Source organism: Acinonyx jubatus, chromosome A3 (genome assembly GCF_027475565.1).
Source record: "Acinonyx jubatus isolate Ajub_Pintada_27869175 chromosome A3, VMU_Ajub_asm_v1.0, whole genome shotgun sequence".
Lineage (NCBI taxonomy): Eukaryota > Metazoa > Chordata > Mammalia > Carnivora > Felidae > Acinonyx > Acinonyx jubatus.
Genome location: NC_069388.1, coordinates 41,280,245 through 41,299,087, shown reverse-complemented (window position 1 = coordinate 41,299,087; position 18,843 = coordinate 41,280,245). Strand labels below are relative to the sequence as shown.

Here is an 18,843-nt window from a genome sequence, read left to right as displayed (position 1 = left end):
AGAGCCTGACACAGGGCTCGAGCTCATGAATGATGAGATTGTGACCTGAGCCGAGATCAAGAGTCAGATGCTTATCTAACTGAGCCACCCAGGCACCCCTATTTTTACCATTAATGCAACTCAATTAAAAAAACCAATAAACTAAGAAAAACTGCAGCAGGATGGAAACTACAGAAAATCTCATTCTAGGGCTTGATCTAATTCTGCTTTACTTTTATTAAAATGATTCAATATTTCCCTGCCATTAGCTGCCCCAAAATACTACGAAAGCATCCTATGACAGGTTTATACACCGTAAGATGTGTTCTAAACTAGTGTAGGCATCTGCTGACAGGACAGTGAAATGAATGAAACGTTATGTATAGAGTACAAATAATAGTTTATTGTACAAAATTAAGGCCTTCATATTTCATAGTTCACCAGACTAAACAAAGACCAGCTATTTAAATCATTCAGCAAAATTTCACTTTCACTCCCCCTCACCCCCAACTATTAAAATGGGTTGACCAAATGTTATCAAAACAAACACTATAAATAACACCAAGTCCCTTAAAGACAACTATCCCATGTTATTTCTTGGCATAGGTGATCTTCATGGCATGGGAAGGTGTGATTTTAAATCCCTGTAAAGCATCCCTGGCGGCTCCAGCCTGTCCGTCATTTTCAAATTCAACAAAAGCAATGTCATGCCTTCCAGGTACCAAACGTACTTCCTTGAAACCAGGAAATCTGTAAAATGAGAAACAATTTACATAAATGCTATCAAATACATAAATGTCTGTTCTGTGTTTAAATTTGCTAAGCAACTTCCTAATACTGGTCTAGGAAACGTAACATGACCTACCAGAATCCTGAGTAGGTTGAAAGAGTCTAAAATATAATTAGGAATACGGTGAAAGAAGGGTCGGTATAACGTAAGCTAATTCTATTCTTGTCATTGTATCAAGGCTTGGTTTCCTGTTTTACTCATCAATTAGAATTAGTAATTCAAACATCAGAGGTACTTCAGCTTTACATATGCTCACTCGGCAGACAGACTTCAATTCAGGATTAATCCCCAACCAAATCTGTGACCCTGGAAGTACTGCTGTGTGATACATAAATGGGTTCAACCCACGGAAGCGCTCCACATCCTGTTGGGAGGATTTCAGAACACACACTGGTTTGTGAAGAGACTTACTGATTAAACAGCATGGATAACATCATCTCATTCGTTTCTTCCGGTAAATTATTAAGGAATAAAATATAGTTTGGAGGGTAATCAGGGACCTATTACAAAGAAAAAAGCAAAGTTAGCTTTCAGTATGAAAAGCATAGTACGCCATTTAGCTGTCACATTAAAATCTAAACTTCAGAGAGCTACATTCCAGTTTATTAAGGAACACGAAATCGTAGCACTACATCAAACACTAAAGCTGAAAAACAAGGACACCATGCAAATAAACATAAACCTAACAGCAACTAAGGAGGCGTTCAAGTCACTTTATGCAAATTTGGATGACTGCAAATCTCATTACGTTTTAAGAATTTAATAGTACTGAAAACAATGTTTCAGTTGTAATGGGAGGACTCTGCCATCTGGATTACATAGTTGAAAGACCCTAACTAGAAAGGCAGCAATGCCCCCCATCTTCAGCTGGTTACCTGAGGAACAACACTCAGATACTCAATCTTCTGCATTATTTACAACCTCCCAGCGTTTAAGAAACTCTGGAACTACCGCTTAGGGCCACGACTGGGTGACAATGTTTTTTGCGAGTAAATGAGACCTACAGAGCATCTACTTCCATCCAAGTAAGTAGAAACAAACACCATTGTTAGATATTAAACTAATTCTCTGGCACCCCGACCTGGGGTTATGAGGACCTAGACAGCATCATCCTGTACCTGAGAGCCTATTTGTCTTCAGACTACTTTCATTTAGAGAAGACATGATGAGTAGAGAACAACTTAAGGCTTAGAGAATGAAGTACTGGCATTTGTAAACTGTACTATAATTGCCGAAAGACTTCAAAGAAGAGAAGTAGATAATATAGGAAGATGTACACAACTTAAAGTCAGAGAAGGAAAGCGCAGAGATGCAAGGAATTCTCTGGATTTAAGGATCTTGTCAGACCTGAGCATCTAAGGAACCAAAGAGAAAACCATTAGTATATAATTGAAGCTTTCTCTTTGAGGCCTCCAGCAGGGAGATTTGCTAAAAGGTTTCTAAAACATCTATACAAAGGGACATGTATTTGTTCTCAGAAGAGCGAGCAAGGGTAATCGTAAACAACTTTGCTCTATTAGAAAAGATGGTTTAGTGTTTCAGGCAACTAGTATGGAAAGGGAGCCTGTCACCTGGCCAATTCCCGCAAGCTGTGTGTCTGTAAAGCCCTGGGCTTCAGACGTACTGTGGAGGAAACACAAATGCTTGCTCCCAGCCTTCGCAGAGTTTAAAATCTGTCATTTTGATTCCATCACTGAATCATTATGGAAAGCAAAGAATAAAGTCAGGTTTCATTTTCTCCCCCTTAAAATAACTAAAATGTTTTGAGGAGTGAGTTTCTATATTAAAGTGCTATATAATTTAATGTCTTGTAGAGGAATTATTTTCAGTTTCTGGAGACATGCAAGTTGTGTATTATCGTAGTGGTTTATAATTTTATTTTAAAGAGCAAGCACCACATGGGAAAAATATTACCTGAGGATTTGGTGTTGAATTTCCTTGGGTATTTGCTGCATTTGGTGTTCCCTAAACAAAACAAAGAGAAAACAGTTATAACTTCCAATCACGTATGCCTGGGTGGCTCAGACAGTTAAGTGTCCTAACTCTTGATTTAGGCTCAGGTCATGATCTCATGGTTGTGGGATCGAGCCCCATATGGGGTTCCATGTGGACAGTGCAGAGCCTGCTTAGGATTCTTTCTCTCCCCCTGGCCCTCCCCCACTCGCACACGCTCTACCTCAAAATAAACTTAAAAAATTTTTCCAATCGCTCTAAAAAAGAGTTTATAATTTTAATTACTGCATAAAATTAACGTTAGTTTTTAAAAGACCACCTACTAAATGGGAGAAGACATTTGCAAATGACATATCCAATAAAGGGTTAAGTATTCAAAATATATTAAGAACTGATAAAACTCAACACCCAAAAAACAATCCAACTAAAAAATGGGCAGAACACATCAACAGACATTTCTCTAAGGACATAGAGAAAGCCAACAGATAAATGAAAAGATGTTCAACATCACTCATCTCCAGGGAAACGAAATCAAAACTACAATGATATAACACTTCATATCTGTCAGAATGGCTAAAATCGGAAACACAAGAAACCACAAGTGTTGGTGAGGATGTGGAAAAAAAGGAACCCTCGTGCACTGTTGGTGGGAATCCAAACTATGGAGATTCCTCAAAAAATTAAATCCAGTAATTGCACTACTGAATATTTATCCAAAGAATACAAAAACACTAATTCCAAAGGACAGATGCACATCGATGTTTATAGCAGCATTATTTACAAAAGCCAAAAATTATAGAAGCAGCCCAAGTGTCCATCAGTAGATGAATGGATCAAGATATGGTGTATGGGGGTGCCTGGGTGACTTGGTCGGTTAAGCGCTGGACTTTGGCTCCAGTCATGATCTCATGGTTCATAGGTTCGGGCCCTGCATCAGGCTCTGTGCTAACGGCTCAGAGCCTGGAACTGGCTTCAGATTCTGTGTCTCCCTCTCTCTCTGCCCCTTCCTGGCTCACGCTCTGTCTCTCTCTCTCTTTCTCAAAAATAAATAAACATTAAAAAAAAAAGATGTGGTATATGTGTATACAGATATATATATGTATGTATATGTATACATATATACACACAATGGAACATTATTCAGCCATAAAAAAAATGAAATCTTGCCATTTGCAATGACAGGGATGGAGCTAGACTGTATAATGCTAAGTGAAAGAAGTCAGAGAAAAAGAAATACAATTTTACCCATGTGAAATTGCAGAAACAAAACAAATGAACAAAGGTTAAAAAAAAAAAAAAAGAGACAAACCAAGAAACAGACCCTTAACTACAGACAACAGACTTGGTGGTTGCCAGAGGGTGGTGGCTGAGGGGGGTGGGTGAAATAGAGGCAGGGGATTAAGAATACACTCCTCACTTATCATGATGAGCACTAACATATAGAATTGTTGGACCACTATACTGTACACCTGAACTACGAACACTTATGTTAAAATTTGAAAACTTAAACCCATTAACTTAAAAAGATTTATTCCATTTTAAGAACTGCCACCTTAACTGACTAAAACTAACTTGTCAGTTAATTTTGAAAGATCTAGTCCTAAATTTTAAGGACTATATCATAAAATTTAACCTCTAACCTTTAAGATTATAAAATAATTCATTAAAATTACATATTTATAATATGTAAATATAAAATTACTGAGAAATATATATGGAGAAACCAAGAACCTGTCTTCCTTTTTTTTTTTACTTTATTTTGAAAGAGAAAGTGCAAGCAGGGTAGGGGCAGAGAGAGGGAGAGAGAAATCCCAAGCAGGCTCCACACTGTCAGTGCACAGCCTGATGTGGATTCCATCCCACAAACTGTGACATCATGAACTGAGCCAAAATCAAGAGTCAGACACTTAACTGACTGAGCCACTCAGGTGCCCCTCTTAATTTTTTTTTTAAAGCAAGTACACAAAAGTCGACTATTATGCTTCGTGAAACTGATTTCTAATCACTTTCAATCCAAAAGTAACTACTTTTATTTGGTATTTTAAACTAGATTTCTAATTTCCAAATTGTTTAAGGAAAGCAGTTTTGTGTGGCATACTCAAGATTAAAGATAGTATCCACAGTATTATTTACGGGCAGAAGTTGAGAAATAAGCCAATAGATATTACAGATTTTGAAGAACGATGGAACTGGATGCCAAATTCAAACAAAACTGTTTCATATAAATCTGCAGATGTACAGGTTTATGTTTTAATTTGGTGCTTAAACATAAGTCTTGGAATCCTATAAGAACTCAACCATTCCAGCTTCTTAAAAGTCCACCTTGAAACACACATAGGCACAAACATACACACACGCCTCGGAGACCCTCCCGTAAGTGGAACACGGACCCCTCCATCAAGTCTGCAGCACCAGCAGACCCAGGAGCTTTGGTCTGTCTTACCTGGCCAGGTTTTTTGTTGGCAGTTGTCGCAGTCTGTTCCACTGTTTTTGCTTTTTTCTTTTCCTTCTTCTTTTCTTTGTCGGCAAAAGTGCCACGCATTTTAGATATTATATCAGAATCTGTTTTTGCATACTGGATTCGCTGTTTTAATTATGTGGAGACAGGTTACTTTCAATTACGCTGAAGGCTGTTTACACTACTCATTAATATTTCAAATTTCATTACACAAATACACTACATGCTAGTTTGTAACACACCCCTAAGGAAATCTGTCTAACACACACCCAGTGAAAATAAATTGTGGTCTATGATTCACAATTTTTAGACAAAGTCAGACTCAACTAGGTTTATCAGAAGAAAACCCACACATTTTCATATGGGAATAACAGAACTTTGCAATATCTGCACCACTGCTTCTCTCCATTTCATAAAACAGAAAAGTGCATTGGAAAGTTGTTTGCTGCTTAGCAGGGAGTCTCAATATAAGGGTCGAGCTGTGTCAATTAGCTGTAGAATGTGTCATATGGAATCTGAGATTTTCAAACTTAAGTACTAAAGATTGAGAAGAATTTCCCTTTGAATCCAATCTGCTATTTTTATATATTTTTTAATATTTTTATACATTTTTTTAAGTTTATTTAATCATTTTGAGAAAGACAGCAAGCACAGGAGGAGCAGAGAGGGAGAGAGAGAATCCCAAGCAGGCTGCATACTGTCAGCACAGAGCCCGATGTGGGGCTCAAACCCATGAACCTGTTGCGATCATAACCTGAGCTGAATTAAGAGTCGGACACTTAACCTACTGAGCCACCCAGGTGCCTCGATCTATTGTTTTTCAACAAAATGACCAACAGCGGCATCAACTTAAACTGTAAAATGCTCTGAAAAGAAACAAAGGATGGCATCACAACTAGGCACCCAGGCCACCTGCTCCTTCTTACTATGCCCGAGCCAGCAGGGACATGCTACTGAGACAGTAGGCAGGCGTTTAAAAACACTGGTCTAGGAGAGCATTTTGTAAACACTAATGTACTTTCCAACTACCTTGAGTGCTTGTAAGACTGCAGATTCTGATGCAGTAGGTCTGAGTGAGGCCTGAGATCCTGTACTTGTACGAAGCACAAAGTGGATGGTGGGGCCCACACTTCGAGTAGCACGGCCGTGGCCTAGAGCGTTACCACACAGCTAAATTCAATCACCCATCCCAATATTGGTGCTAGGAGTTACAACTATTTTCTAGGGTGCATCTATCTGCAAACGGCAACTTCCACTTCAAGGAAACCTTTCTTCTCTGTAGCTGAATGAGCTGAAACAAGTTCTCTGACCATATCAAAACACAAGAGTCCTACAAATTACTATCTAAATTTGCCTTACAGAGTAAGAATTTAATCTCAGTCTGCAGGGAAACCAGAGACCTTCTAAAGTATCATGGGTTTAAAGGAGGAAATTTGTCAAAATCAAAAGCAAGTCTGTCTTTTCTTTACCTCAGCTAGAGATGAGTATACTGGGGCAGCAAGAGGAGAGCATGCCTACCCTCACCTTAGCATTCAGCACTTTCTCTGGCTGCTCCCGGCTGCTGCAGCACAGGGTTTCTAAGTGGTCTTATCTCTGCAAACAACTGTGGTTTTGCATGGCATCATCTAACCAGAAGGAACAGACTTAAACTAACGCTGACTTAGTCCCAAGGACTCCCTCTCATCTCCCCTAGTTCTTCAACCTTCTCCCTGACCTGAACAGATCTTGGGTGATCTTGTGTCTATCCTTATGACACAGTCACCTGTGAAAATCTCTGACCTCAGCCACCATTCTTAGCTGCCTGGTCTACACTAGTGATTCTCAAATCAGAGGTGATTGTGCCCACAGGAGAAGGCTGGTGCTACCGAATGGAGACACTGTGGGTCGCCATGCTACTGGCGTGTAGTAGATAGGGGCCACGGATGCTGTTAAACACTCTGCAATCAACAAGAAGCCCACCACGACAAGAGTTACTCAGTTCAAAAGGGCCAATGCTGGAAAACTCTGGTCTAGACTAAATACCCATTAGCGATAAAAGCAGTACACCCAGAGCTTAGAGAAGGGGCAAGTTTTACATTTATGCTAAAGGTTCTTTAGGAAGATGGTTCTTCTGTTTTTGGCATTAAATAACCAAATATCCTTGAATTAGGGTTATGAGTTCCAAGTTATAGCAAATTTTGTTCATTTCTGATCTGGTATGTTGGGAGTTAAAACAGAAGAGCAACCAAAACCACCTAAATAAACACAAACAAGACAGCGCAAAGAATGTTCTTCTCCCTCTTCCAGGATGCTGGAGATTTGGCAGTATCTGCTACCTTCCTGAAGGCAGAGAATGGAACTCATAAACTACTTTCAATGCACTATCAGTCTACTGGACTTTTTCCATTGATTTAAAATCATTAGTTGCCAAAGTGAAGCCAGTGCCAAACACAGCCATTTCTAGCTTTCCTGTATCTGAATAATAGGTACATGCAAACTTGTCATCTCAACAAAACAGCCTTAAAATCCTCTACGGGATGAAATTGTTCCTCCACATTAATGTAATTTTAGACTTAAACTAAAACTCAGTCTTATGCTCCTGCCAAGTGAGATCTCCATTATGCTATTTCTTCATACGTACTAAGAAAAAAACCCTGGTTTCAGGAAAATACCGTTTTATCAAAAAGGAGGTATGTAGGCACAATCCCAGTTTTCTGAGGTGGGCTTTTCCACACAGATGATGCCCATCAGATACGAAGTGATGGGAGAAAGGGAACTTGATAGAAAAGGAAAACTTGGCTCCAGTAACAAAAAGTGCCCACTCCTGAATTAAACAACATGCTACATAAAGGCCCTCAAACTACAGACCACAGCCAACACCGCCTGTTTTTGTAAATTAGGTGTTTTGGAAGAGAACCACATTCATTCACTAGCATACCATCTATGGCTGCTTTTCCTGCTATGAAGGCAGAGTTAAATAGCTGCTGGGGGAGCCTGGGTGGCTCAGCTGGTTAAGTGTCTGACTTTGACTCAAATCATGATCTCCTGTAAGTTCGAGCCCTGCATTGGGCTCTGTGCTGACAGCTCGCAGCCTGGAGTCTGCTTCAAATTCTGTGTCTCCCTCTCTCTCTCTGCCCCTCCCCTGCTCACACTCGCACTCTCTCTCGCTCTCAAAAAATAAAATAAACGTAAAAAAAAAAAAAAGTTGCTGGAGAGATCATCCAGCCCACAAAGCCTAAAATAGTTACTACCTGACCCTTTAGGACAGTGTTTGGATCCCTAGTTTAGAAGAAAAAAAAAAATCACAATAGTGGGTGTGATTGCACTGCCACTGGTTATATTAATATAACCTAGGTAGGCAACTTCTGTGCCTCATTCTCCATTTCTAAAATAAAGGGATTAGACCAGTATCTGCACTACCGACTATGGGCCAAATCTAGCCCATGGCCTATAAGGACTTTTTTTTTTTTTTTAAACGGTTTTAAAGGGTTGTTAAATACCCCCACACACATACACAAGAATATGCAACAGAAACTGTATGTGCATATACCTATAGCCTCAAATATGATCTATTCCTTTATGAAGTTTTTGCTAACCTCTGAATTAGCCCAAAGGATAGCCAATCTGCTTATATCTTACAGGTACTGAAAATGAACACACTGGGCACAGAGCCAGTTTATGGCAGAATGATGACCCAGGGCTTTGAAACTCTGGGCCTTGGCTTTCCCCAAGGCCCCTCCCCATCCCAGTCCCAGAAAAAAGCACTCAGAAATCCACACCCAAGGTGCTCTGTATTCATTCACACATTTGGAAACCCTTGCTTTATACCCTGTCTCTACTCTAATCCAATCCTCTACCATCCCTTACACCAGCGGCCTGAGTTCCCTTACATCCTCCCAGCCCTCCCACACTCCAATCTTCTTCCAGCAGCTAAACGTGAATCTCAGTATGTCATTCCTTAGTTTAAAACTTTCTATGCATAACTATTTCACTTCTGTTCACTGTTATTCACCAACAAAACCTATGAATTCAAACCGATGATTTTTTCTCAGATCACTGCTTTTTCTAGACTGTATAGCTTCTGATATGAGTTATTTCACTACGCTATTTTCTGAAACATCAACTGGATTTCCTTTGACCATGATTTTGTTTTATATTATTTTATAAGTTTACAAAGGTTTCTTTTTAACGTTTTGAGCTATTAACTTCTAGTTCTTTCAAGATAAGAAGATTGCCAATACTACCATTGTTTTTTTTAAACGCTCTACATCTTGGGGCACCTGGGTGGCTCAGTCGGTTAAGCCTCTGAATCTTGATTTGGGTTCAGATCGTGGGTTCCTGAGTTCAAGCCCCACATTGGGCTCTGTGCCGACAGTGTGAAGCCTGTGTGGGATTCTGTCTCCCTTTCTCTCTGCTCCTCCCCCACTCTCTCTCTCTCAAAATAAAAGTAAACTTAAAAAAATAAACACTCTATATCTCATTGTATTTTGTTATTGCCTGTCTGTCATAAACTAAGTGAATTACAAACTCTACTACTAATGTGTTTCTATAAACATAAATGTGTAAATAAAATAAACCAAACTTGCTCTAACACATAATTAAGGCAGAAACACCCAGTTTCATGCATATGTCTATAAACTTAACACACCATCAATAGTGATTATACCCAAAATAATAACATCGCCTTACCATTGGTTTACCATAAAATGGAAATCCTTGTAACTGTCTCAAGGCATTTGTGGATGAACCCAGCTCCTTAAATATAACAAAGGCTTGACCCCTCATCTTCATGGTCTTTAAAGCTACAATATCTACCACGTGGCCAAACTGAGAAAACAGGGCATACAGGGATCTCTTCAATTCTGAGTAAAATTAGAGGGGAAACAAGTTATTTGTGAAAGAAACAATACAAAATTCTTCATAAAATGACACTGCATCGAGTACCCTCCATCACACACTTATTTATACAAAGTTACACATTTTAGTAAACATATTCCACTTATTTTCGGCCCCTACCTATTTTTGCTTTTAAAAAGCCTTGAAATCCTCACACAAAAAGAAACAAGGCACTGTTGCAGGTACTGACAAAGAGGACTACATGACAAGTTTTGAAGCCGCACAAGTTTTCAGATGCTGGTAATTAAACACGCTTTGGTTGTGAATAAATGTTTTTTAAAAGCACTTACCTTCTTTTTTAATTTTGTCATTCATGTTGTTGATATAAATTGTATGGTTTGGTCTTATATCCATGTTTGGGTTAAACGGTCCAAACAGCCTAAGGAGATAGTAAATAATTCGGTTATAAATGGAGAGCGTTAACTCACTGTTGTATGGCATGAGGACATAAGGATTAACATCTCAATTTTCTTTCAATCCCAAGTGCAGAAAATATTAGTTTGTTAGCAGTCTTTAAAACCTCTCCAACACTTGCTAGCCCTTTTTAAACAAACAAATAAACAAACAGTTCTCCAGCTCAAAACTTGATGGAGCACCAGGACCTAGGCAGATTTCAATAAGATTATTTCAACCAATGCATTTATTTTTATACTTATCTTTCACTTGTGACAAGCAATACAGTTTTTTCATCTGCCTCACGAAATACCTTTAATTTTTATGAAATTATTTTAGAATTGAGTAGATTTTAAGAAAAATAAAAAAGAAACTAGCAAATGTATGCCCAGTAAAAATCAAGACACAACATTAACAAAGTTTACCAAGCAATACCTCATGGGTGCACTTCAAAAGCACTTTGTACCTATTTATTACTTAATTTATATACACTATCACCAGCTGTCCTGACTGTAAGGTTAACTCTGCCTGAATTGAAATTAGGGAGCTCAGAGAGAGCAGTCCTGCGTGATGGTTAAGAGCTCAGACTCTAGCACAGCCCACATCTGAATTCAAACCCTATCTATGGTTATCACCAGCTGTTCCTTAATCTCTCGGGTCGATAGCGGTAACACGGGGCTGGTTTAACAGCATTTACCTAGTAAAACTCAGAAGACTGAACGGCACATAAACTTCAAGCACAGTTCTGGCACAGGCAGTAAGCACTTCAAGCTGTTATTATTAATGGCTATTACAGGTTAAAGGACTTGCCCAAGGTCAGATAGCTAATAAACAGCAGGCCGGGCAATTCCGCGGGTCTCCTCGCCCTTCTCTTTCACACTCACCTCGCTACTTTACTTTTTACGTTGTTCTCAGGTGCAAACTGTGACCTCGCTTTATTTCCTTGGGTGCCCCCACATATTCCTTCATTTCACAGATTTCAGGCCCACTGCAGGGACCGCACTTAACAGGTGAAAGGCCATGCTTGTCAGGCTTGCGACCTTAGTGCCCCCCACTCCTTACCCGAAAAAGGGCTCACGTCGCGGAAACGACGAGAAGGAATTGCTCGGTCAAACTTAAAGCAGATCCCTCAGAGGAAAGACTCTCGCAACATTTCATGTAGGGTTTGATGGTGGTCTGCATTAGAGCAAGGGCACCGAGAGTCCAAAAGGGGCTTCCCGCCTCTTCAGCCACAGGCACGTTCGACCATAGCCCCAGTTAGCGGCCCCGCGATCCCCGATGCCAACCCTTCCCACCGGAGACAAGGCTCCTAAATTCGGGGTCCTGGCGGGACCAGCGCGTCAGTCTCAAACTCCCCCCGCCCCCTCTGCGAACGCCGAAGCGAACGCGCGCCGGCTCCACCGCTGCGCCCCGTCCACTCCCGGCTCCCACAAGCGGGCGTCGGGCCCAGCGGCGGCCGGTAGCGGGGAGGTCGGAAACGGGCAACGAAAACACGTTCCAACTCACCTGAGGCCTACGCTGCTCCCGCAAAAACCGAAAGCCGGAAACCGAGCCGCTACCGGAAATTACGTTACCACGTGCCTCAATCAAGTGCCGACAAGTCGAGGAGTCGAGCACGGAGTCGATCGATGCCCTGCCGGCTCCTGCGGCGGCAGCTGGGAATCTCTCTGCGCATGCGCACACTTGGGGAGCTGGAAGGGTGTCTAGGGAAGGGGAGAAGTTTGTAGGAACTTAATGGATTAAACTGTAATAGTGGGTAGTGCAGTGAAGGAAAGTCAGTGATTCCTTACCCAGCCATTGCTTTGTGCAGTTTTACCCCACACAACGGTGCCTTTCATCCTTCCAGATCCTATATAGTTTTATAGGCAGCCCCTCATACCAACTACTGGCAAGGTGCCCTGGTTTTGCCCTCCTGGGATCTCTGGTGGCCTCTGATTTAACCTCATCTTTAACCTCCCAAGTGTTCTCGAATTCCCGAGACTCTTGAGGGAACTCTCCTGAAACATTCCGCGGATGAGCTTGACTCTCAGAAGCAACTCAGTTTGAGGCTCCAAAGCAGAGGGAATTGATGTCTCCTGCTCTCCAGTAATAGCCAAGCAAGCACCCCTAAGATCATCTGCCTAAACTCAACTGAAACAAAACAAAACAATTCCTTACCACCCTTCCCATCTTCTCTCTCATACAAAAATGCCTAGATTGTTCTGGGACAACACAAGTTGTTGTTGATGCCTAGCTGAATGGGAATCCAAAAGAAGTACATGCAGTCATTCTTCTATTCATCAAACGTGTGTAAAGTATTGATGAGCTTTTGGAATGGTGGGGGTTTGGAGCTGATGGCCAAGAAAGAATTCTTGAAGGTGTCTTTGGTGCAAAAAGGTGATTTTAATTAAAGCATGGGACCCAAGGGCAGAAAGAGCTGCACTGGGGTTGTGGAAAGTGACAGGTTATATACTATGGAGTTGGGGCGGTAAAGTCAAAAGGAGGGGCCTCCAAAGGGACTTTTATATGCTAAAGAGGACTCCTAAGATACCAGCCCCGGCCTTGCTATTGTCAAGCTAAGGTTGTTCTCCCTCTAGTAAGGCATTAACATTATGACCATATGGGGGTCCTGGAGAAATGTTACACTCTGTATTTGCCTCAAGTATTTGTCAGTGGGCCGCAGGTTATAAAGAAATTTAATTTTACCTGCCATTTCCTTCTTGCCTTTGTTCCCCACATCACTATGGAGGGGAGGGTGATGTTGGGGCTCCAGGAAACTGAGTCTGTAGGTTTCTGGAGATTAGGCTACTGATAAGATTGCCATTTTCTTGTAATTTACTAAGACATTTGTAAACTGATGGAGACTCATGTCCTGTAGGACTGTGATCTTATCAGTTAACCATTTGTTTTCTTTCCTTTCTTTGTTCTTGGGCAACCAGGAGTGACGGAGGAATATCACCCAAAGGGAGGGGTTGTGATAGCTTGTGCTTGGCCCTCAGCTTGCCTTATGGTCCCTCATCAGTATCATCTGAAATATGAAATAGTTGTTAAGAGGCAAGGGAAATCTAATCTAGTATCTTCTGTTAACCTTAAAAATAAAACTGTTATTTTACCAGAAAAAAAAAAGTTTGGGAATGGCAGGGAATTATAAAATTCAAGATAAAGAAGTTACGGGAAAACCATTGGCCAACCCCACAAATACAGCAGAGGAATTTCATTTTTATGGAGAAGAAGGAGGAAATTGGGGCAGGTTGTTTTGAAGGAAAATCCATTGTGTGTGTGTGGGGGGGGGGGTGACAAGATCTCATGGTTATGAGGGTTTCTCATTGGATGAGTTGCAGGGATAGTGAATTTCTTGTAGAAGATGCAAAGTACATCTTTTTCTATTGGGACCTGTAATTGATTATTCTTTCCTATGGAGGATTCTTTTGTTGGGTCTGTAAGTGACACTAATTTTGGAGCTTGTAATTGACAATGCTTCCTGTAATTGATGTGGTATTCCCCTTTCTAGCCTACCCAAACCACTTTAGTGAGGTTTTCCTTTATTAATTTTCCCAATTCCCCTTAACTAATCTCTCGGAGCCTGCTTTCCTCATCTGTAAACTAAGGATCATAATAGTACTTCCTTCTGGAAGGATTAAATATAAGGTGGTTAACACACTGTCAGACACAAAATAAATGGTTTATAGATGTTATTTCTAAATGCTGTCTATGATTTGTACATACGGATTAAGGAGCCAAATAGGTTTTATAAGATGGAGATTTTTATTATTTTTTTAAAGATCACCTGAAGTTGCAACAACTTGAAAATAATGTAAGCTTCTTGAGGGTGGGGATTGTCTGATTTGTTTTCTCAAGTACCCTCAGTGACTAGAAAAGTACCTGGTATTCATAAATATGTATTGAATGAATGAATCAATGTGCATGGAAAATTAGGTAGCACTAAACAAATGTGATATTTCATGAAGATGCACATAAGTGTAGGAAATAATGATAATCACAGGGATGCCTGGGTGGCTCAGTAGGTTAAGCAGTTGACTCTTGGTTGACTCAGGTCATGATCTTGGGGTTCGTGAGTTTGAACCCCACTGTCAGTGCGGAGCCTGCTAGGGATTCTCTTTCTCTCTGTGTGCCCCTCCCCTGTTCTTGCTGTCTCTCTCTCAAAATAAATAAACTTCAAAAAACATGGTAATCACAGAAAAGCATTATTTTCATGTATATATTGGAAGAAATGTAACTAGTCCTGTCTCAGTTAAGGAAATATGAATGAATAAAAAGGGAATATCCTTAACACCTTGAAAGAGAATATAAACTAAACAAAAATGATTTCTGAATAACAAAGGACAAGCATTAGTATGAATTAAAATTACATTAACATAGGTATCTGAGCAATTAATTAATTCTGTTTGACACTGCTGTGGATAGCTAAACTTATTTCTCTGAAAATAAGCTATAACCTGATAGTATTATACAAGTGCTTCTGGCCAAGAACTCCTCATAACTGTTTAAAGAGGATGACGTAGGACTTTGCCAAGATGGGAAGAAAATACCACAGGAAACACAGAGACCTAAAGACAGAGTACACATCATGTTACATTAACAACTAAATAAAGGCTACTACACATTACTATGCTGGGAGGAAGAAATCCTCTAATGCCAACTCAGTGACAATGATCTTCTAAAAAGACAGGTTCTTCTAAAAAGAGCCAATGCGTTTTCCTGTCCTTGGGCAATTGCTTTGGGCTTTCCAATGGTCTGTTAATGATCCTCCAAAGTTTCCTGAATGATTTTGAGAAACTGGTAATTGAAAGCAGGAATGAGAAAGGACTAAAGGGGACAGAGCAGCTTTTCTGGTCTTGTGAGAAGTCTTGCATGGCCTGGTTCTAGAACTACAGGCAGAGCATTATAATATCTGAACTTTGGCCAAATGCACTGTAAAGCAGCTGAAGCCAGACCCCTGGTTCCCAGACCTATTTTGAAAGCATAAGTGCAGCTATAGTTGAGTTCATTGCATGATTAACTTACCTTCACTTCCGTTTTGTCCCCTACTTAATTATGTTTTATGCACCTCTTTTCAACCAGAAATTTTGCTTTTTCCACTCCTACTCCCTGTTTACTGACTGATGATGGTAGTAACCTAGTGGGGACTGGATGCTAACATTTGTATTGAAATTATCTGAGTACCTGATCACCAGATCCCATGCCTCATTGCCTGAAGAAAGCATACCTCCAAATCATTTCAAGGCACCCTCCCCCTTCAAGTTTTTAAGAAATCCCTTACCCTCCTCCTTCCCCAAACACATATCAGCTGTTTGTAGGCTCAACAGGGCAAGGCAGTTTTGGGAATGACCCCCTGCCTTCTCCTAGGGCTCCCCTTCTGATGACAAAGCTTTATTTGCCTCAGAACCAGTGTCTCAGACATTGGCTTCCTGCTCATCACGTGCACGGACAAGTTAGAGTTCGGTAATACAACTCTCATTCCTTTATAACCAAATTCACCTCTTGAGGGTCGGATCAAGAATCGGTGTCAAAAGCTTACGTGTTTTTAAAAATAATAGAAGAGCAAATGGGTTTCCTTGGAGTTCTGCTCAGTCCAGTCTCTCATATTTCAGTTAAACAACATGATTGACTTTCCTGTGGAACAGGTTTTTTATCAAACTAAACCCAGAGGCAGTGCTATAACACCTTAGCCAAGCTTTATGTGTCTACTGATGATGAAACTCACTTGTTTTAGAGGTAGAAGAAAAATGACTACAAACAATAGGGAATAAACCGTGTCAAGAGTCCTAAATTACGAGGATGATAACCGAGGTGTCTCTTAGTGACTCCGCATACACAAATATTTACTTACCTTATCTGCACATGTTTTATGTTTCTCATTAAATATTTTCCGTATCTTGCTGCAGTGGCTCTGAGATGGAGCCATGTTTAAAGGAAAATGCATCATCAAACTGGTGGGTAAGTTTTAGCTTATTTATGTTAGATAGAGCCACAAATGTACCACAATTTGTTTGTAGCTTCTTTCTCTCCCCAGGTGGCGATTACATTACGAAATTTATGTAGAGTGAAATTATTTTCACAACAACCATTAAACAAACGCAGGCATTATTGTTGAGCACTAAATTAGGTTTACCTTTTTCCTAGCTGGGTGGGATTATGTTTGCTGAAACTTCCTAAAAAGCACCCCCCCCCCATTCGGGGAAGAAATCATTTTGTGCAATTATTTCAGTTCACTTTGGCCCTTCCCTTTTACTCCTTTTGGACATATTCTTGTTTTCAGGGAAGAAAAAAAAAACCAGAAATGACTACCACCTCTGATATGTACTATTGTGTTACTGTTAATAATGGGGTGTCATTCACATCCAGATAGGAATCTGAGATAGGCTATAATAATATATGCATTCCTTAAAGTTTGGAAGCAGTAGTTTGCCTTTGAAGACCTGATAATTAATCAAAAGAAATGCGTGTGTATGTGTGTGTGGGGGGGGGGGAAGGGACCCTGAACTTCTTACTGTTCAATATTAAGATAGGGGCAAGTTGTGCTCGCCATGGTGTCATCTGACCTCCCCTGAACTCTGCTATAGTAACATTGTAGCAGGATTCTGGAACAGAGAGTCTTGACACCTAGGCTTTTCTTTCCAGGAAGCAACTTTAATCCTGCGGGCACAGCTCAGTTGGGTTGGTACCCAAAGAACTGAGCCCTGAATGCCATGTGGCATAGTTTTTTAAAAATATATTTTTACTTCTTTGTCTCCCATATATGGTAACACACAAACATGCAGTCTGATTAAGTGGTCTCATGTTACAAGGTCCTGAGGGATGCTGTCACCTACATATCCAGGTTGCCTTGAGGCTTTTTTTCTTTCCTTAGGGGGGGACCCTACCATAACATCACACACCTGCCGTTCCCTTCCCTTCAGTACTAGAAAAATAAGATGCCAGTCCCATTAGGCCCACCTGACAAGCAAAATATTATGCAGATAAGAAGTTTTTTTTAACGTTCTTTTTTTTTTTTTTTTTTTTTTTTTGAGAGAGAGAGCACAAGCAGGGAAGGGGCAGAGAGAGGAGGAGGCAGAGGATCCAAAGCCAGCTCAGTGCTGACAGCAGACAGCCTGATGCGGAGCTTGCACTCATGAACCATGAGATCATGACCTAAGCCAAAGTTGGATGTTTAACCAATTGAGCTACACAGGTGCCCTGGAAAGTTTTGTTTTTTTTTTTTTTTTAATGTTGGACCTCAATTATGGAATTTCAAATGTGATATATCATTGATTTCACAGGTATACTCCAGATATCCTAATACCTAGTGCTGCTCAAACATTAATGTCTACATGGGTCACCTAGGGATTTTGTTAAAATCAAATTTTGATTGAGTAGATATGGCATGGAGCCTAAGAATCTGCCATTATTGCGAGCTTCCAGGTGAGGCTGACGCTGCTGGTCCCCCATGATATTTGGGGAAGCAGAATCCAAAGCATTTCCTCTTTGACAGAACTAATTAATTGGTGGGTGATCGAGCATCGCACAGCTGTTAGCTCTGAAGCCACAGAACTATCAGACACAGGCTATTGTCCTCTTGTGCAAACACAAATCAACTATTTCTTTCCAAGGAGGTATTACTTATCTGAAACTTTATTTTAACTGCCTTCTACTGGGCATTTGGAAATAAATCTTAAATGAGAGTGAGGAAGTTTGGAATTTGTATTCCTTAATGAAAAGAGATTGCTTCATTTTTCGTGAGGCTCAGGGTCGCCGTCTAGTTGGTGGTAAGTCATATCTGTGCACAAGCATTCTGGTTCTTCTCTCTTTCCGGGCTCATGGAGGGCTTGCACTTCTCCACACCTTGGAAATTTGTGTCAGAGTAATGTGACTTGTCTTGGCTACTGAAGCCGTAGGACATGAGGGTCACATCACCTCCAAGCAGGAACATCAAGAGCTTGTGCACAATTTGCCAAGTGCCCTTTTCCTGGCTTTGTGATCATGGAGACATAGCCCGAGATGGACTCTCTGTCGGGCTTAGGTCCCTGAGGGATTTCAATGATTGGACACCTACCCTACACATACGTGTGGTGCTTCAAATTGGTTGTGTAACGTAAGCAAGGAATAATCAACTGAGATTCAGCGGGTATTTGTTCAGGTGGCCTAACCCATCCTGACTTACATAGGAATTGAAACCATCTCTGAGAAGGAATTCTTAGAAAGTTCAAGAGTGTGGGGCTCCTGGCTGGCTCAACTCTTGATCTCAGGTTTGTGGGTTTGAGCCCCATGTTGGCTGTAGAGATTACTTAAATATAATAAAATCTTTTTAAAAAGGCGGAGGGGGGGGCGACTGGGTAGCTTAATCAGTTAGGTGTCCAACTTCGATTCAGGTCATGATCTCACGGGGTTCGAGGGCTCAAGCCCCACATCGGACTCT

The 18,843-nt window shown here is 40.7% G+C and overlaps 1 protein-coding gene across 2 annotated transcripts; it reads right to left on the bottom strand.

Annotated features, from left to right (window-relative positions):
* Positions 1-362: 362 nt before the first annotated feature.
* SNRPB2 (small nuclear ribonucleoprotein polypeptide B2) lies at positions 363-12,063 on the bottom strand. Of its 2 annotated transcripts, none has more exons than XM_015063229.3 (7): positions 11,955-12,063; positions 10,346-10,434; positions 9,849-10,021; positions 5,166-5,306; positions 2,684-2,734; positions 1,181-1,269; positions 363-729 (listed from the first exon to the last, which is right to left on the bottom strand). In XM_015063229.3, the coding sequence occupies exons 2-7, from the start codon at positions 10,407-10,409 to the stop codon at positions 570-572; spliced, it is 678 nt and encodes a 225-aa protein (XP_014918715.1). In that variant the 5' UTR covers positions 10,410-10,434; positions 11,955-12,063; the 3' UTR covers positions 363-569. The 2 variants fall into 2 exon arrangements, with proteins under 2 accessions (XP_014918715.1, XP_014918716.1); XM_015063230.3 differs by lacking the exon at positions 11,955-12,063 and adding an exon at positions 11,511-11,650.
* Between the last annotated feature and the right edge of the window lie 6,780 nt (positions 12,064-18,843).

Excerpts from the sequence above, each read along its gene's own strand:
- SNRPB2 (XM_015063229.3), bottom strand. The coding sequence starts at position 10,409 with ATGGATATAAGACCAAACCATACAATTTATATCAACAACATGAATGAC. Across the intron at positions 1,270-2,683 it reads ATTCAACACCAAATCCTCAG|GTCCCTGATTACCCTCCAAA; the intron begins GTAATATTTTTC and ends TCTTTGTAATAG. Across the intron at positions 730-1,180 it reads TTATCCATGCTGTTTAATCA|ATTTCCTGGTTTCAAGGAAG; the intron begins GTAAGTCTCTTC and ends CTCATTTTACAG.